General features: G+C 45.9%; 2 protein-coding genes across 2 annotated transcripts in view; one reads left to right on the forward strand and one right to left on the reverse strand.

Annotated features, from left to right (window-relative positions):
- Positions 1 to 1,254: 1,254 nt before the first annotated feature.
- The window catches only part of HEATR4 (HEAT repeat containing 4), a 49,573-nt gene continuing 30,565 nt past the window's right edge, over positions 1,255 to 20,262 (reverse strand). Inside the window, exons 12-17 of the mRNA XM_044230785.1 lie at positions 20,159 to 20,228; positions 19,137 to 19,326; positions 17,306 to 17,384; positions 16,200 to 16,359; positions 14,743 to 14,801; positions 1,255 to 1,413 (exon numbers count right to left, since the gene is read on the reverse strand). Of these exons, the coding sequence (XP_044086720.1) occupies positions 1,255 to 1,413; positions 14,743 to 14,801; positions 16,200 to 16,359; positions 17,306 to 17,384; positions 19,137 to 19,326; positions 20,159 to 20,228 (717 nt within the window). The remainder of the gene's footprint in view (positions 1,414 to 14,742; positions 14,802 to 16,199; positions 16,360 to 17,305; positions 17,385 to 19,136; positions 19,327 to 20,158; positions 20,229 to 20,262) is intronic.
- On the forward strand, positions 12,554 to 15,859 carry RIOX1 (ribosomal oxygenase 1). The gene has a single exon (XM_044230786.1). It carries the CDS (start codon positions 12,597 to 12,599, stop codon positions 14,598 to 14,600), a length of 2,004 nt encoding a protein of 667 aa, XP_044086721.1. The 5' UTR covers positions 12,554 to 12,596; the 3' UTR covers positions 14,601 to 15,859.

The raw sequence follows: 20,262 nt of genomic DNA on the forward strand, positions 1-20,262 counted from the left end.
CAAGGGATGTACGGGGGATACCTGAGCACTCATCCTTGTTTTGACCAGTCCCTGGATGCCAGAGAGGACTCGGACACCAGACTACCGCCCTCAATAAAAACTCCAGACCCCAAGCTAAGACAGACTCAGGCTTCTTTTCCTTACAGAGTCTCCCAAATGCTCCACCAGTATCTGCTCTCTCTATGCCTTCAATAAACTCTGCTTTCACTTCCTGATTGCTCGAGTTTGATTTCTCTCCTGTGTGAAGCAAGGGTGCTCTTGGTTGGTCCTGCAGGACTCCCTCTGGGTGCTGGACCTGGCCTGCCCACATCAGTATGCTCCTACAGAATCCCATCTAATGATGCACAGACAAGGCTGTCCCTCTTCCATCATGTCTAAATCTTTAAAGCACAAAGGTTTCTTAAGGTTCCTGAGAATCATTGATCAGCATCGTAAAACTACAGTGATGCTTCCAAGGGATCTCAGAGTGTTGATGCCCACCTGCGTGGTGGGAGGGAAAATGATCGTGTCAGCTCGGTCTTCTTGTAACACTCTGGTAAAGACTCTGCTCTAGGGGTGCCTGGGTGGCTCAGTGGGTTAAAGCCTCTGCCTTTGGCTCAGGCTAGACTGCGATCCTGGGATCCCAGGGTCCTGGGATCGAGCCCCGCATCGGGCTGTCTGCTCAGCGGGGAGCCTAATTGCCCACCCCCTGCCCCGCCTGCCTCTCTGCCTACTTGTGCTCTCTGTCAAATAAATAAATAAATAAATAAAAATCTTAAAAAAAAAAAAGAATCTGCTCTAGAATAAGATTAGACTTGTAGCTTTAAAAAGAAAAAAATCACCTGAGCTGTCTCTTTCCTAGACAAATGGTATTCTAGTTTGGGTTTCAGAGGACTCTGTATACAGCTTGCAAAGGATGATGGGTCTTTAATATTTCTACTCTAGTAAAATTTGGAGCTCTGACCTATAATTAGTATATAACCTTTCAAGGGTATGGAAAAACAGGCTCAATCACTAATGTGATGTCAATTTTCTTTAACCCTCTGTGTAAATAATGCACACTAAAAAACCCAGGACTACTGTTAAATAGAATTTTCTTTATAAACATAATGACAAAGAGACTATACAACATCAATTTAAAAAACAGAATGTGACTAGGTCTTCTGCTGTCTGTCTTGGAACAAGAGAAGGGCTCATCCTAGAAATGATCAACTTTCCTTCCAGGGAACGAGGACATAACCCTGGAAAAAATTTCTCTCTTAAGTATTTACCCAGCTAGACATCTGGGGGATCAGATCCAAATGGCCCCATCATAATCCTTTTTTCCCGGGCAGTGCGCAGATCTCTCAGAGGTGATGACTGACTTCTGCTTCTTGTGTGTAGGTCCAGGACTGGACTCTGTGACCATGGATTTGGTGTGTGGGGCCTCACAGGCTGCAGAGAAATATTAACACGTGAGTGCCTGTGCCGAACATGTGGTTTCATGTAAAAGGTAGACCCAAAGGGAAAGCCTCTTCAGCCACGGTTTATCAGAATAGCTCTATGAACAACTATAATAAATAATAGAATTTATGGCTTCAAGACCTGTCCTCCTTTGACCCCAGTCAGAAGCCTAATGTGGCAAATATGCCCAAATTTCCCACTCAAGAAGGCTTGGGCATCTGTGTGACGACCTTTGGGATTAGCCTGTATTTTTTTTTTTTAAAGATTTTATTTATTGGGGCGCCTGGGTGGCTCAGTGGATTAAGCCGCTGCCTTCAGCTCGGGTCATGATCCCAGGGTCCTGGGATCGAGCCCCGCATCGGGCTCTCTGCTCTGTGGGAAGCCTGCTTCCTCCTCTCTCTCTGCCTGCTTCTCGCCAACTTCTGATCTCTGTCTGTCAAATAAATAAATAAAATAAATCTTAAAAAAAAAAAGATTTTATTTACAATTATGCAGAAGTAGCAGCAGCGACGGTACGTCCTTGTAGCTATGATTGGAGAGACCTATTCCTGGGATGCGCTGAGGAGGTGGATTCACACAGGGTGAACAGTCCCCAGGGACAGAGCAGTGGTCTACTTCACCCCATAAACCCATATAGTGATGGCCATAATTGAGCTTGTACCTAGGTTACAGCATCCTCAGGAGTCTAGATAGTTCTAATACCTTTTATTTATTTTTTTAAAATTTTTTAAGATTTTATTTATTTATTTATTTGACAGACAGCGAGATCACAAGTAGGCAGAGAGGCAGGCAGAGAGAGAGGAAGAAGCAGGCTCCCCGCTGAGCAGAGAACCCTATGCGGGGCTCGATCCCAGGACCCTGAGATCATGACCTGAGCTGAAGGCAGAGGCTTTAACCCACTGAGCCACCCAGGCGCCCAATAGTTCTAATATCAATCAAGGTTTCTGCATTACTCCATGGGCTAATAAAAGGGATGTTCTCTGTGGAGAAAAAAAAGGACCTACACACTGCTGGTGGGAATATAAACTGGTACAGCCACTGTGGAAAACAGTAGGGAGCATTTGCTAAGAGTTAAAAATAGAACTACCATATGATCCAACAATTCCACCTCTGGGTATTTACCCAAAGAAAACAAAAACACTAATTTGAAAAGATACGTACATCCCTATGTTTATTGCAACATGATTTACAATGGCCAAGAAACGGAAGCAGCCCGAGTGTACTTTGATAGACAAATGGATAAGAAAGATGTCACACGGGACGCCTGGGTGGCACAGTTGGTTAAGCAGCTGGCTTCGGCTCAGGTCATGATCCCAGCGTCCTGGGATCGAGTCCCACATCGGGCTTCTTGCTCGATGGGGAGCCTGCTTCTCCCTCTGCCTGTGCCCACCACTCTATCTGCCTGTGTTCGCTCTCTCTCTCTCTCTGACAAATAAATGAAAGATGTCACACACACACACACACACACACACACGAATATTACACAGCTATAAAAAAGGATGAGATTGTACCATTTTCAACATCATCGATGGGCCTAGAGGGTGTTATGCTGAGTGAAATAAGTCAGATTGAGAAACACAAACACCATATGATTTCACTCATATGTAGAATCTTAAAAGAAAAACAAACGAAGGGGTGCCACCTGGGTGGCTCAGTCTGCCCAGAGTGACTGATTGATCTTGAGGTCTTGAGGTAGTGAGTTCAAGCTCCACACTGGGCCTAGAGCCTCCTTAAAAAATAAAAATAAATTAAAATAAAAATTGTTTAAATGAATAAACAAAAACAAATAAAAACTAAATATGAATAAACAAACAAAAAGCAGAATCAGACCTACAAATAAAGAGAACAAACCAATGGTTGCCAGAGGGACCAGGGTGTGGGGAGATGGGCAAAATAGGTGAAGGGCTATAGCAGATAAGGGCAGCTCTTTCCACTCCCACTCTATCCCGTACTGTGAGGACCTTACATACACACAGGTGGAGAAGTCTGAGAAGTCTACAAAATGTATGATCTCAGTTATGTGTGACATTCTGGAGGAAGCAAAACTATGAAGATAATTCAAAGATGTGTGATTGCCAGGTGATTATGGGGAGAGAGGAGGCTGGAATAAGTGAAACACAGATTTTTAGGAGGTTAAACCATTCTGTATCATACTGAAATGGTCGATACATGGCATCACACATTTGTCAAAACCCACAGAACTGTACAGCACAGGGTGACCCTTAATGCATGCAGGTATTAAAACATCATTTAGGGGACGCCTGGGTGGCTCAGTTGGTTAAGCGGCTGCCTTTGGCTCCGGTCATGATCCCAGCGTCCTGGGATCAAGTCCCACATTGGGCTTCCTTATTCAGCAGGAAGCCTGCTTCTCTCTCTGACTCTGCCTGCCATTCTGTCTGCCTGTGCTCGCTCTCTCTGACAATAATAAATAAATAAATAAATAAATAAATAAATAAAATATCATTTAGGAGATCAGGGGATCCCAGGAAGGAACGAGACTCTGATGAGATAACTGGAACCTCAACTTAAATATCTTTTGTACAGATAATGTGATGATGATAAAAATATTTGCAAGCATAATTGTATATTAGAATAACATTCTGTATGGAAGTTACTTCGAAATGGAAATGTGAGTTTGTAAGTGTCAAAAAGATAATCCATTTCAATTGTAAAGAAGAGCTTTGTTTACTTTTTTTAACGGATGATGGTGGGCATCAAACTACTACGCTATGTAGATTCGATTGGATGCACTTAAAAGAGTGGCATAACAGTTTTAGTTTAAAACAGCAATGTGGGAGGTGCCTGGGTGGCTCAGTCAGTTAAGCATCTGCCTTCAGCCAAAGGCAGACACTTAACCAACTAAGACCCCAGGCGCCCTGTGACTTGTGTTTTTTTTAACAAAAAATAAGACAACATATATTTTGCTATGCAATTTGATTTTTCAATTTACTATATATATTTTTTCTTAGGTGGAGAGGGGCAGAGGGAGAGGGGGAAAGAGGATCTTTTTTTTCAAGTTTTTTTTTAAAGATTTTATTTATTTATTTGACAGAGATCATGAGTAGGCAGAGAGAGAGAGAGAGAGAGAAGGAAGTAGGCTCCCCGTGGGGCTTGATCCCAGGACCCTGGGATCATGACCTGAGCCAAAGACAGACACTTAACCGACTGAGCCACCCAGGCAGGCACCCTTCAAGATTTTATTTTTAAGTAATCCCTCCACCCAGCGTGGGGATTGAACTTACAACCCCAAGATCAAGAGCTGCATGCTCCACCAACTGAGCCAGCCAGGCGCACACAGGTGAATATTTCAAAGGATAGATTCCTAAAAGCACAATTACTAGGTTTAAACACATTCAAATTTTTATATTGATGCAGTCATCCAAAAGTTTATACTAGGGTTTCTCAATCTTGATACTATTGACATTTGGGCTGAATAATTCTTTGTTGCAGGGCTGTGCTGTACATTGTAGAATGTTTGTTAGCATCTCTAGCCTCTGCCGATTAAATGACAGTAGCAACTCCCCTGTTGTGACAACCAAAAGAATGTCTCTAGACAACGCCAAATGTCCTCTGGGGGCAAAATCACTGGGTTGAGAACCATTGCCCTGGACATTTTCCTTTTATCTCACTTCCAACAACCTCTCATACTTTCCTCCCTTCATGATGGAAAAGTACTCAAAGGAACTTGAGTTCTGAATCCAGTATGCATCTAGTATGTATCACCTGTGAGGTAATAGAAAAAGTATATATTGGTCCCTCCCACCACCCACTCCTGGCACAGAGCTACTGAAACCCTCATAATTTCCTAATAATAAGAAAACTACGGGTGCCTGGGTGGCTCAGTGGGTTAAAGCCTCTGCCTTCAGCTCAGGTCATGATCTCAGGGTCCTGGGATCGAGCCCTGCATCAGGCTCTCTGCTCCATGGGGAGCCTGCTTCCCCCTCTCTCTCTTTCTGTCTGCCTCTGTGCCTACTTGTGATCTCCATATGTCAGATAAATAAAATCATTTTTAAAAAAAGACCCCCTAGGGGTGCCTGGGTGGCTCAGTGGGTTAAAGCCTCTGCCTTCGGCTCAGGTCATGATCTCAGGGTCCTGGAATCGAGCCCCGCATCGGGCTCTCTGCTCAGCGGGGAGCCTGCTTCCTCCTCTCTCTCTGCCTGCCTCTCTGCCTACTTGTAGTCTCTGTCTGTCAAATAAATAAATAAAATCTTTAAAAAAAAATAAAAAAGACCCTCTAAGAGCATTTCTTAGTTCTAATATTTGTCTTTGACCCCTTCCCTGACACAGGGTTCTTAAAACCTTTGTAAATTCTTTTTTTTTAAATTTTTATTTATTTATTTATTTAAAAGATTTTATTTATTTATTTGACAGAGAGAAATCACAAGTAGATGGAGAGGCAGGCAGAGAGAGAGAGGGAAGCAGGCTCCCTGCTGAGCAGAGAGCCCGATGCGGGACTCGATCCCAGGACCCTGAGATCATGACCTGAGCCGAAGGCAGCGGCTTAACCCACTGAGCCACCCAGGCGCCCCTGTAAATTCTTTTTTTTTTTTTTTTAAAGATTTTATTTATCAGAGAGAGAGAGGGAGAGAGAGTGAGCACAGGCAGACAGAATGGCAGGCAGAGGCAGAGGGAGAAGCAGGCTTCCTGCTGAGCAAGGAGCCCGATGCGGGACTCGATCCCAGGACACTGGGATCATGACCTGAGCTGAAAGCAGCTGCTTAACCAACTGAGCCACCCAGGCATCCCACCTTTGTAAATTCTTAAGTGATAAGAGCACCTGGAGCATCTTTTGGTCTATTGAGGTAACCCTAGACAGGCTTTGGGGTTGGGTCTGGTCACCAGAAAGAACACGCCATGATTAGAAGCTTGGGATTTTCGGCCCACCCCTCATCCTTTAGCGAGGGGACAGGGACTAGAAACCAAGTGAATAATTAATCATGCCTGTGACAGGAAGCCTCCCTAAAAGTCCCAACAGTATGGAGCTCAGAGAGATTCTGGTTGGTGAACCCATCCACATCAGGAATAGGACACATACCCCAGCTCCACCGGGACAGAAGCTCCCAGTGTCAGGACCCTCCCAGACCTCCCCACCATGCAGCTCTTGGTCTGGCTGTTCATCTGTCTCCTTTATCATAGCCTTTATAAACTTGTCAATGTAAGTGTTTCTGAGTTTTGTGAGCCACCCTGAGAAATTAATTGACCCTGAACAGGGGGTTTTGGGAATCTCACAAGCCTGTTTGGTTTGTAGTCAAATTGGACAGAAGTTGAGGGTAACCTGAGACCTACTACTTGTTTTTTGTTTTTGAGGTATTATGATTCATTTTAATGTATTTTTTTCCAATTTATTTATTTTCAGAAAAACAGTATTCATTATTTTTTCACCACACCCAGTGCTCCATGCAAGCCGTGCCCTCTATAATACCCACCACCTGGTACCCCAACCTCCCACCCCCCCCCGGCCACTTCAACCCCCTCAGATTGTTTTTCAGAGTCCATAGTCTCTCATGGTTCACCTCCCCTTCCAATTTACCCAAATTCCCTACTCCTCTCTAACGCCCCTTGTCCTCCATGCTATTTGTTATGCTCCACAAATAAGTGAAACCATATGATAATTGACTCTCTCTGCTTGACTTATTTCACTCAGCATAATCTCTTCCAGTCCCGTCCATGTTGCTACAAAAGTTGGGTATTCATCCTTTCTGATGGAGGCATAATACTCCATAGTGTATATGGACCACATCTTCCTTATCCATTCATCCGTTGAAGGGCATCTTGGTTCTTTCCATAGTTTGGCGACTGTGGCCATTGCTGCTATAAACATTGGGGTACAGATGGCCCTTCTTTTCACGACATCTGTATCTTTGGGGTAAATACCCAGGAGTGCAATTGCAGGGTCATAGGGAAGCTCTATTTTTAATTTCTTGAGGAATCTCCACACTGTTCTCCAAAGAGGCTGCACCAACTTGCATTCCCACTAACAGTGTAAGAGGGTTCCCCTTTCTCCACATCCTCTCCAACACATGTTGTTTCCTGTTTTGTTAATTTTGGCCATTCTAACTGGTGTAAGGTGATATCTCAATGTGGTTTTAATTTGAATCTCCCTGAGGGCTAATGATGATGAGCATTTTTTCATGTGTCTGATAGCCATTTGTATGTCTTGATTGGAGAAGTGTCTGTTCATATCTTCTGCCCATTTTTGATGTGTTTGTCTGTTTCGTGTGGGTTGAGTTTGAGGAGTTCATTATAGATCCTGGATATCAACTTTTTGTCTGTACTGTCATTTGCAAATATCTTCTCCCATTCCGTGGGTTGCCTCTTTGTTTTTTTGACTGTTTCCTTTGCTGTGCAGAAGCTTTTGATTTTGATGAAGTCCCAGAAGTTTATTTTCGCTTTTGTTTCCTTTGCCTTTGGAGACGTATCTTGAAAGAAGTTGCTGTGGCTGATATCAAAGAGATATCAGCAGACCTACTACTTGTAATTGGCATCTGAAATAGGGTAGGAACAGTCTTGTGGGCCTGAGTCCTTACTTAACCTGCAGAATCAGATGCTCTATCTCCAGGTAGATAGTGCTAGAATTTAGTTAAATTGTAGGAGCTCCCCCACCCCAGCTGGTGCTGCAGAGAATTGCTTGTTGTGGGGAAAAACCTTCATGTAGTTGGTGACCAGCAGTGTCAGAAGTGAAGTGTTGCGAATGTTCTGTAGGCGAAGTGTAAAGGAGACAAATAAGACAGACATGGGAGGAGGAAAGAATGGGTTTTTCCTTATACAAGAGGGGAAAACAGGTTTTTCTAATACATCACCCTCTGCTATTGAGACAGGGAAACTGAAGGGACCCCGTGGCGGGGCTGGGGGGGGAGCTAGTTTCATTCTTGGCTCCTTTTCCTGCTTCTCATTAGGACCTGCACTCCTACCCTGCACCACATCTTCTAGTACAAATAATGTATGCCCTCCTTGTAAGGGCAAGGAGTTAGTGATTTCTTTGGAGCCCCCCAGCACATGACCAGAGGGGTGGTCATGTACATTCTTCAAGACCCCTGACTCCAGACACCAAGACCCCTACCTCCAGGGCATTAGTGACTTATTAGGAAGATGACCTGAACACACTCGTCTTTGTTTTGACCAGTTCCTGCAAACCTGACACATACACCAGACTACTGTCCTCAATAAAAACTCCAGACCCTGAGCAAAGACAAGACTTCTCCTTCTTTCCTTTCCGAGACTCCTGGACACTCTGTCTGCACCTGCACTATCTCTGTCGTCAATACACTTTGCTCTCACTTCCTGCTGGTCCAGTGTGAAGCCAAGGACCCTCCTGGCTGGTTCTGAGGACCCCCTCTAGGTCCAAAGACCCAGACAGCTGGTGTCATTACGGGCTAAAGTATGTTCCCCTCCCTCCCAAATGTTGAAGTCCTAGTCCCCAGAACCTATTTGGAGAGAGTAAAGTGTACCTTAGTCCAGTATGACTGGTGTCCTCATAAAAGAAGAGGAAATTTGGACACAGATTTTTACAGAGGAGAGATGGTGTGAAAATAGGGAGAAGATAGCTTTCCACCAAGACAAGGGGCCAGCTCTCAGAAACCAACCCTGCCAATACCTCAATCTCACACTTTCATTCTCTGGAGCTGTAAGAAAATACATTTTTGTTTATGCCAACAAGTCGTGGTATTTTGTTATGACAGCCCTAGCAAACTCTTATACCCTCCCAGTGTATTTGAATTTTAGATAAAGAATGAGTGAAAAAATCAATGACTGATCCAAAGGAATAACTATCTAGCAATGGGTTTTGGCAGGGGAGATAATTTGGGGCATTTTCCTGAGAGGCTTCAGATCATTCTATGTAAGCTTAAACATGGAGTTGGCTTTATTTAACTTGTTTTCTATAGCAGCTTCTCTGATGAACAATTACTAATTTCTATAATCTTAATGTCAGTTTCCTTTGATTGATTGATTGATTTAAAGATTTTTATTTATTTATTTGACAGAGATCACAAGTAGGCAGAGAGAGAGAAGGAAGCAGGCTCCCTGCTGAGCAGAGAGCCCCATGTGGGGCTCGATCCCAGGACCCTAGGATCATGACCTGAGCCGAAGGCAGAGGCTTTAACCCACTGAGCCACCCAGGCGCCCCTCCTTTGATTTATTTAAAGGGGAATTCTGTTGATTCAAAAAAACCAGAAGAGCAAGACAGGCAATGATTCGAGATCATGAAAATGAGATGAGTTTGGGAAAGTGAAGTTTGTTGCTTAGAAAACACTATTTCTGGGGCACCTGAGTGGCTCAGTGGGTTAAAGCCTCTGCCTTAGGCTCAGGTCATGATTCCAGGGTCCTGGGATCCAGCCCTGCATCAGGTTCTCTGCTCAGCAGGGAGCCTACTTCCCCTTCCTCTCTCTCTGCCTGCCTCTCTGCCTACTTGTGATCGCTGTCTGTCAAATAAATAAATAAAATCTTTAAAAAAAAAAAAAAAGAACTTTACTCCATGTCACTCAATTGTATTTCTGGAGATGGTTGTTAATATCTGCTCTTTTTTTTTTTTTTAAAGATTTTTTATTTATTTATTTGACAGAGAGAAATCACAAGTAGACTGAGAGGCAGGCAGAGAGAGAGAGAGGGAAGCAGGCTCCCTGCTGAGCAGAGAGCCCGATGCGGGACTCGATCCCAGGACCCTGAGATCATGACCTGAGCCGAAGGCAGCGGCTTAACCCACTGAGCCACCCAGGCGCCCCTAATATCTGCTCTTATAGTGAGAACTAAGTAGCACCACAGGAAAAGTGATGAAATTTAAAGTAAGTCAGGCTCCAAAAGATGCCTCTCTGTCACAAGGGAATCTCAAAGACAGATAGCAACAACATCCTTTGAGGAAATCACAAAATGTTGAAAAAAGAAAAAGATGAAGTTACAGTCTGGGAGGAGGAGATGTTTGTACAGGATGTGGAAAAGATACATTTACAGCCGTCTTCTAGCAGCCTTTATACCCTAGCTTTGTGAGCCAAGGAGCACAGCTCTTCCCCCTAGTTCACTGCAGAATGTGTCCCTGCTGATTTACTTAAACTTCTACAGAACATACGCAAAAATCTTAATCCCCCCCCCCACCAATCTGAGGTCCTCTAAACCAGGCTAGGGGCACACATACCACCTTATAGGGCTTTGCTCCATAATAATAAATTATTATTACTAAGCTATCATTTTTTTAAGTGTTTAGCTCTGTAGCAGATCCTGTGCTAAGTGCCTTACATGCATTATTTTATCCTCCCAACAACTCAATGAAATAGGTTCAATTATTATTCCCATTTTACAGATGAGATTACTGAGACCTGAGAGAGTAACCTGACTCAGCTAATGCCACAGATAATGAGTGAGCAGGAACCAGAAGTCCTCTCCTTGAAATCCCACCATCCTTGAAAGAGTTTACAGTTTAGGAAGGAAAATGACAAGTACATAATACACAAATACAAGGTGCAAAGTGCTAAGTTCACGTGAAAGGGTCAAGGACAGCATTTAGGGGAAGCAGCGTGAGTAAAGGTATGGCGAACAGGCAAGGAACAGCAAATAGTTGAACTTCTAGAAGTAGAGCTTAGGGGAATTGTGAGTGATAAAGCTGTAACATTTCATGACTTCAGAACCTAGCTAAGGAGCTTGGATTTCTTGATTAAGTACAAGATGAATTTCTGAGTGGGGCACTGGCAAATCTGGGGCCACAACTTGAGAAAACTAATGTTGTTGCTACCTGTGTTACAAACAGGTATAGGGAGATCAAAGTTAGAGACCAGCTGGGAGACTACATATAATCGACCAAGGTTTCTTGGTCTCAGAACAAGTGACAGTTTGGGTAAGGTAATTATCTGGTGGGGGAAGGTGTCCATTGCACTGTAGGTGTTTAACAGCATCTCTGGTCTCTACCCACTGCATATTTTAACAATCTACTCCCACCCCCAGCGTTTCCTGGGAGGCAAAACCACCCCAGTTGAAGACCACTGTAATAGACTATATTACAGTCATAAATTTAAAAGGGAGAATGTGACACATGTGCAGGGGTAAAACCTAAAAGCTTTGGCAAAGGTTCAGATAAGGAATTTGACTGAAGAGGATGGAAGGATCAAACAGATGTACTCCAACATACTCCTAATTTTTTGCAACGCTGTACACTCTTCAGAAGGGCAATTTGGTAAACCCTTTTGGAGGGAGTTTGGAAAAACCTACCAACAATTACAAAAGCTCTCTTGCCCTTTGACCCAGCAATTCCATTCCTGGAAATTTATCTCAAATGATTCAAATGAAGACATAATCTTCAGGAACGAAGCAACAATATTTACAGGGAATAGTGACTGTGGTGCTATCCTCAACAACTGCACCCTCTTGCCTACCACATTTTATAGTCCCTGTTAAATGAGAGGCTCAGAACTAAGAGGTCAATTTAGGATTCAGAGAAGGTGTGATAGAAGATTCTGAGGCGAGAAGCCCAAGCTAATGCAATAAAACCCCACATGGGTGGAAAGGGCAGATATCAAGAACGCAAGTAGAAAAGCTCATAACTTCTTTCCCATATCACAGAGAGGCCAATGACTGACATTTTGTATATCCTTGCATTCTTTTTTTTAAGGTAGGCTCCACCCCCAGCGTGGAGCTTGAACTCACAACCCTGAGATCAAGGATCACATGCTCTACACCACCCCCAAAAGACTGAGATTTTTGTATTGGTCAAAGGAAGGGAGGAACTTAGGGAGTCAGCGACGTCATCTGCTGAGAAAGAAGACCCGGTGGAACCGAGGCGTGAACTTTGCCTGAGGAATCTCTATCTTTGCCCAAGGACATTCTTTGAAAATAAGAATTGTGTGCTTTCTTGTGCAAAGTTGCTAGGGAGCACGCTGCTCAGAAATGAGCACGTCTTGGGAACAGTCCAGGACACAGAGATTAAAGAAGGAAAGAAGAGTTAATAAAGAAGACAACTTTCTTTCTCCTGGAGTCCCCAGCAGTTTGGTTTTTAAATTGCCCAGCAAACGTGGAGCCGCTACTCTGGTGAGAAACCGGGTACTGCCCGCAGGGCGAGCGGGAGGCGCAGGGTGAGAGAATGGGAGGCGTGGCCAGCCGGGAGGCCGCGCCCCCTTCCCAGCGTGCCTCGCAGCCGCTCTCCGCGAGATCCTTTCCACCCAGGCCGGCCGGCCTCGGAAGGGGTTCGCGCCATGGACGGGCTCCGGGCCAGCACCGGGCTGCTGAGGCGCGGGAGGTTGAGACGCCGGCGCCAGTCGCAGCCACACAGCGGGTCGGTGCTGGCCCTGCCCCTAAGGCCCAGGAAGATCCGAAGGCAGCTAAGGAGAAGCGTGGCATCCCGCATGGCCGCACTGAGGGCCCAGACGCTGCCCAGCGAGGACTCGGAGGACTCGAGGGTGGAGTCGGCGGTAGACGATCAGGGGGACCCGCTGCCTGGTGGGGCGGCGGCCATCCCCGATGCGGCCCGGCGAGAGCCGTATGGCCACCTGGGGCCTGCAGAGCTGCTGGAGGCCTCGCCCGCGGCTCGCTCCCTCCAAACCCCTCGCTCCCTGGCGGAGGGGCAAACCCCGCCCGCCCGCCTGGTGGAGGCGCAAACCCCGCCGGCCCGCCTGGTGGAGGCGCCCGCCCTGCCCGCGCGCCTGGTGCCGGCTTCCGCGCCGCCCGCGCGCCTGGTGGACGTGCCCGCCGCGCCCGCCCGCGTGGTGGAAACCTCGGCCCTGCTGTGCAATGCCCAGCACTTGGCGGCCGCCCCGCCGTCCGCAGCCCCCGCCACGCTGTCCGGGCCACAGGTGGACAGCACGGGCGGGGAGCTGGCCTGGGACTCCCCGCTGCAGCGCGTCCTGGCCGAGCTGAACCGCATCCCCAGCAGCCGGCGGCGGGCGGCGCGCCTCTTCGAGTGGCTCATCTCGCCCATGCCGCCGGACCACTTCTACCGGCGCCTGTGGGAGCGGGAGGCGGTGCTGGTGCGGCGGCAGGACCCCGCCTACTACCAGGGGCTTTTCTCCACCGCAGACCTGGACTCCATGCTGCGCCACGAGGACGTGCAGTTCGGGCAGCACCTGGACGCTGCTCGCTACGTCAACGGGCGGCGCGAGACCCTGAACCCGCCCGGCCGCGCGCTGCCCGCCGCCGCCTGGTCCCTGTACCAGGCCGGCTGCTCCCTGCGCCTCCTCTGCCCGCAGGCCTTCTCGACCACCGTGTGGCAGTTCTTGGCTGTGCTCCAGGAGCAGTTTGGCAGCATGGCAGGCTCCAACATTTACCTCACGCCCCCCAACTCGCAGGGCTTTGCCCCCCACTACGACGACATCGAGGCTTTTGTGCTGCAGCTGGAAGGTAGGAAGCTCTGGCGCGTCTACCGCCCCCGGGTCCCGACGGAGGAGCTGGCGCTGACCTCCAGCCCCAACTTCAGCCAGGACGACCTCGGGGAGCCGGTGCTGCAGACCGTGCTGGAACCTGGAGATTTGCTCTATTTTCCTCGGGGCTTCATCCACCAAGCCGAATGCCAGGATGGAGTGCACTCCCTGCACCTCACCTTGTCCACGTACCAGCGCAATACCTGGGGCGACTTCCTGGAGGCCGTACTGCCTCTGGCAGTGCAAGCTGCCATGGAAGAAAATGTAGAGTTTCGAAGGGGTCTCCCGCGAGACTTCATGGATTACATGGGGGCCCAGCACTCGGATTCTAAGGATCCACGAAGAACGGCTTTCATGGAGAAGGTTCGAGTCCTGGTTGCCCGCTTGGGACACTTTGCCCCTGTCGATGCTGTGGCTGACCAGCGAGCCAAAGACTTCATCCACGACTCTCTGCCCCCTGTACTGACTGATAGGGAGAGGGCGCTCAGTGTTTACGGGCTCCCAATTCGCTGGGAGGCTGGCGAACCTGTGAACGTGGGGGCCCAGTTGACAACAGAAACGGAGGTGCACATGCTTCAGGATGGGATAGCCCGGCTGGTGGGGGAGGGAGGCCATTTGTTTCTCTATTACACAGTGGAGAACTCCCGTGTTTATCATCTGGAGGAGCCCAAGTGCTTGGAGATATACCCTCAGCAAGCTGATGCCATGGAACTCTTGCTCCGCTCCTACCCAGAGTTTGTGAGAGTAGGGGACCTGCCCTGTGACACTGTGGAGGACCAGCTTTCCTTGGCAACCATGTTATATGACAAGGGGCTGCTGCTCACCAAGATGCCTCTGACCTGAACTAGTTCCTGGTTGATTGCTGGAAGCAAGACAGTGGTGATTCTTAACCACCATTACCACCTTTTTTGCGGGAGCTGGGAGAGGGGTGGGGGGGACTCAGGTACTTTGAGAACCTTTTACCTTTAGGACTGCTTACATTTACCTTTAAGACTGCTTTAATGTCACAAATTTCAGACGGTTTTCTAGGAATCAACACTTCACCTAGGCACAAAAGTAAAAGCAGACGTTGGAGGTGGCAAAAAGGAGCTCTTGCTGCAGAAGTAACTTTGATCCTGATCATTTCAGAACACCAGCCTCATCGTCACCCCCAGGCCTCAGTGTGCTGTGTAGCACCTGCTGTGTCATTCTTCTTGAGACATTAGATATTTTTATTTGGAATTTGCATCCTTCATTTGAGTTCTCTTTCCTCAGTTTGCGGGGAGGGTTGGGGCTAGTATCCTGTTTGTGACCGTGAGTTTGTGTGAATGCTAGAAAAGTTATTAAAGTGCCAAAGACTGTTTCTAGATTATTTTTTTAAAGACTAGATTATTATGTGACGTGGTTTGAAGGAATTGGGTTGGGGGAGATAGGGAAAATCTATAATGGCTGAGATGAAAGGTAACTTGGGATGGTTGTAGGATTGGGGCCAATTCTGTAACTTGAGGGGTAATCATTTTAATCATGCTACTTGAACCCCAAACAGCACAATCCTACTGGAAAAATTAAGAGTGAACTGTGTTTTTGCTCAGTGCTTGCTAGCATCAGTAGCTGGCATTGCTCCCAAAGGGGCAGCATGTCACCTACTTGTGCCTCAGTCAATCATCTGGTAGCAAGCTGGCCAGGAAGGAAGGCTGGTGTTCAAGTTACTTTCCACTCTCATTTTTTTCCTGGCAGTTGGAAGAATCTTCCCCAAACCTGGCAAGTGAATATTCTCATGGTTGGTGGAAGAGAGCCTGGTGTACCAGAGCGAGTCCTGGACTTGGAACCAGAAGACCTGGGTTTGGGGTGGTGGCTGGTAGGCAACCGACTGAATGATCTGAGGCTGCTGCTACGCCTGGGCACAGATTTTGTTAAGTACATTTTGGTACAGCTTGGTATCCGCACTTCATTTAGGTTGTGTCTGGAACTTTAAGATCCTATCACCGTAACTGACAGGTGCAGTTACATAAGGTTGAGAACTTTATGAAGTTTTTTGTTGTTTTTTTTTTAATGGATGTACATAAAGTGATTGCTCTCTCCAGCCCCACTTTCGTAACTGCTATTAAAAGTTAAACTTACAAGGCTTTGGATGCTTAATCAAATGTAACAGTAATTTTTGTTCTGTTTCCCAACCTCTCGGTTTTTTTTTACCTAACTTTTAAATCCGTTCAATTAGAACTACCTCATTCTTTTTTCTTTTCTTTTCTTTTTTTTTTTTTAAGGGACAAAACAGCAAATAATAAAAGCCAGGGAGCAGGCAGGAAAAAAATAAAAGGACTGAGAGGATGGTGGCCAAAAATGAAAGGTAGCAGCTTTCCTGACTCATCCTACAGGGTTAGAAACTAAACTCCCCAGATGTTCGGATCCCAGAAGAGGCTTTTAAAGGAGTCAAGGTGTACAACTCACCCTGTGGAAACCTACCGTGAAAAGTTTCTTGTAGAAAAGTATGGAGTTTGAGTGGTTTTTGCCCCTCCTTGGGTTGCAAGTAAACACGTTTTGTTTCTTCCTTCATTTTTCCTATGACCCTCTCCATCTTGAATATTTTCTGGGTCAGCAAATCCTTTTGGCTTAGTGTTTGAATCTAGATCAGAAGAAATGATGTTGAAAAAAATAACTATTAGGCTGCAAATAATCAAAAACCATTAGTAAAGTAACTTATTGCATTGTGCTTATTGGTATTAGGTGGTACAGTCCCTCAGCATTCTTCTGATGTTTGTTGCACATTTTTTAGACCTGTGAATGAAAAATCTATTTTAGCTTTTTGGGCATGATGAAAGGAACTTACTAAGAAATGCTTGGTTGGTGTGAAGCTGGTTTTGTGAATTACATGAAGAAAGAATCTTACATTTTTAAAGTCTTTGTCCCTCTCTTCAACTCATCTAACAACTTTGAAAAATTAGAACTACCTGTTCAGCTAGAGCACCCCTTTGGCAAAACCCCAGTTTAGGGATTAAGGAAAGTTAAAAGGTAAAAATCAAGGGTGCTAGCTCCTGTCACTATTCCTTCTCTAGGTCTACTTGTAAAAAAGAACAACGTGGGTTTAGTTGATGGCAGCGAGAAAATGGGAAGGGAAAGAAGAATAAGTATTTCAGAACCAATAGCCCATTTTGAGGGTTACTTGATAGGACTGTAGGATTATTGTTTTTACTTTGTCTTTACTAGGATTTTTAAAGGTTTTTTTTTTGACACTCACAGAGAGAGAGAGAGAGAGATCACAAGTAAGCAGAGCAGCAGGCAGAAAGAGAGAGGGGAAAGCAGACTCCCCACCAAGCAGAGAGCCCGAAGTGGGGCTCGATCCCAGGACCCCGAAATCATGACCCAAGTCGAAGGCAAAGGCTTAACCCACTGAGCCACCCAGGCACCCCTTTACTAGGATTTTATAATCTGATTTTTGCATAAATGTTTTGTATCTTCAGAAAAGATAGTACCTGTGTGGTTGTACAAAGTATTTCTGTGATGGAGAAAAGGGTCTGAGGAACTCAGAGTTCTGAATTTTCTCTTGAAAACATAGCTTGCACTTAACTTACCCTGTTCCTGATCTTCTGAAGCATTTCTTGGTTTCCTACATTTTCTAAGTTGAGTATCTTCATTGCCTGATGAATTTCCCTGAAAGATAAAAGGAACTTCTTAGATCATTCTTATCCTTTTTTTTTTTTTAAAGATTTTATTTATTTATTTGACAGACAGAGATCACAAGTAGGCAGAGAGGCAGGCAGAGAGAGAGGAAGGGAAGCAGACTCCCTGCTGAGCAGAGAGCCTGATGAGGGGCTCGATCCCAGGACTCTGGGATCATGACCTGGGCCGAAGGCAGAGGCTTAACCCACTGAGCTACCCAGGTGCCCCCATTCTTATCCTTTTTTTATTAAATTTAGAAAGTTGGGGTTGGAAGGGCAGAGGGAGAGGGAGAGAGAATTCTAAGCAGGCTCCACACCTAGCACAGAGCCTGACCCAGGGATTGACCTCACGACCCTGAGATCGTGACCCGAACTGAAATCAAGAGTCAGATGCTTAACCAGCTGAGCCACCCAGGTGCCCCAGATTGTTCTTATTCTTTTTTTTTTTTCTTTTCTTCTTTAAAGATTTATTTACTTTTTGAGAGAGAGAGAAAAGGCGAACTGGGGGTGGGGCAGGGGGTGGCCACAAAGGGAGAAGCTGACTCCTCACTGAGCAGAGAGCCTGATGTGGGACTCGATCCCAGAACCCCAGGATCATGACCTGAGCCAAAAGCAGACACTTAACCACCTGAGCCACCCAGGTGCCCAGATTGTTCTTACTCTTTTTTTTTTTTTAAGAGTTTATTTATTTGTGTGTGTGTGTGTGAGAGAGAGAGAGAGACAGCAAGCAGGAGTGGTGGGGGGAGAGGGGCAGAGGGAGAAGCAGACTCCTCATTGAGCAGGGAGCCCAGCGCAGGACTCAATCCCAGGAACCCAGGATTATGACCTGAGCCAAAGGCAGACACTTAACTAACTGAGCCACCCACGTGCCCAGATTGTTCTTACTCATTTAAAAAAAAAAAAAAAAGGGTGGAAAATAGAGAAGTAGGAATCAATCAAGAATCCTAAATTCCAATCCTAAGTGTGGTTTTGCTTAGCTTTGTCTGCAAAAATGGTATGTTTAGCTTATAAGGATGTTGTGTAGTTTTTTCTTTTTTTAAAGATTTTATGTATTTATTTGACAGAGAGAAATCACAAGTAGACAGAGAGCCAGGCAGAGAGAGAAAGAGGGAAGCAGGCTCCCTGCTGAGCAGAGAGCCCGATGCGGGACTCGATCCCAGGACCCTGAGATCATGACCTGAGCCGAAGGCAGCAGCTTAACCCACTGAGCCACCCAGGCACCCCTGTTGTGTAGATTTTAAGGCTATATATTGGAAGATACTAATGGTACCATTTATTGAACACTCATGGTGGATACGAAACATATCATTTCTTTAATCATCACCACAGACCCATAAGGTAGATGATTATTTGCATTTGATATCTGAATAAATGCGCTCAGAATGTTTAAGTAACTTACCCATGTTTACGTAACTAGTGTATGCCTGAGCTGGGATTCAAATTCTGTTCTTTTTAACTCTAAAGCCTGTCATCCAGTAGGCACTTGAAAAATGTTAGCTGAATAAATGAATTATTTAAAGCCACCTGGGATGGAGAACAGCTACATGCATGACATGACCTGACTTCCCATTTAATTTAGGCTAGTTTTTCTGTTACCCACTTAAGTGGGTGGGTGAATGGCACAGGTGAGCCTGTGCTTTTACAGCCATTAGGCACCCTGGAAAGGCAGGGATGTATTCTGTTAACAAGGATGGGAGAGTTGGCAGTACAAGAGGTCATGGCAGGAATCAGGTTTAGAGCTTACTTTAGAACAGCCTCATGGTTCTCTAGGAGCAGCACATCTAGGAACGTGTCCCTGACCCGGTCCCCTTGAAGATCGAGGGCTAGGATGCTACGGCAAGCTTCTAGTCGTACACCTGGTGACTCTTCATAATGGATGGCCCAGAGCAGGAGGTCTGTCAGCTGGGGACTCACTTGGCCAATGTGACCCAGAGCTGCAGAGATTAGAGGGCAGCAAGTTCCACTGTCACTTAAGATGGAGTTGGCTATATCTAACATCCAGAAATGGCCTTAGTAACAGATAACAGTGATAATATGTAGATAGCAGCCTGCTAAATTAAGTATTGTAAATATTGAACTATTTTGTTAGTACCTTCTCTTTTGGATGACAGTTAATTATCATTAGAATTTTAGGGATGGGTTAGACTAGGACGTCTCAGAAGGATTCCTGTGGGGATGAGGAGGGAGGTCCTATCCCATCCTTGCCCATTAGGATGTGAGACTATACTAATTATTTATGTAGGGATGAGATATGGGGCAGATAACTCAGAAGACTAATCTAATTCAGGCAATACAATGGGGAAAGGAGACACAATTATTTAACAGGTTTACCTAAAGCAAAGATAGTCAACAAGAGAAGGAATGCCAAAAATCCTTAAAAAGAAACTCTAGGAAAGTTTGACGGCAGGGTTTTAAGTTGCCAGCAGTCTTTTGAATCTGGTCTTTTACAGAGTCTTATAGTTGAAAATTGGATACAGAGCAAGTGTATCCAATTGTGGATACCTACTCAGAACTTATTACTAATTCTGTTGGTGGGGACTGTCTTGTTAGCCCTTCTTCTTAACAGGTTTGACATAAACCTAGACACAGGATCCTTAATGAGAATTAAAAAGAAAATAATCTTCAATTTCTCAGGCAAGAACTTCTGAGAAGGTGTAACCATCTCTACCCCTATAGTCTACTCCCTTCCTAGAGAGAGTCTGGGGATTTATACCAGCACCTGGGAAGGTGTTTGAGGTTGAAAAGCTGGGGCTACTCCCATACTACCTTGAATGGCAAATGCCTTGATTTTCCAGTAAGGATCCCTCTGTATCAGATTCAAAAGGCAGTCCAGCACCTGGGATGAACAAAAGAGCAATGCTGAGTGGAGA

The sequence above is a fragment of the Neovison vison genome, chromosome 13 (assembly GCF_020171115.1).
Source record: "Neovison vison isolate M4711 chromosome 13, ASM_NN_V1, whole genome shotgun sequence".
Taxonomy (NCBI): Eukaryota; Metazoa; Chordata; class Mammalia; order Carnivora; family Mustelidae; genus Neogale; species Neogale vison.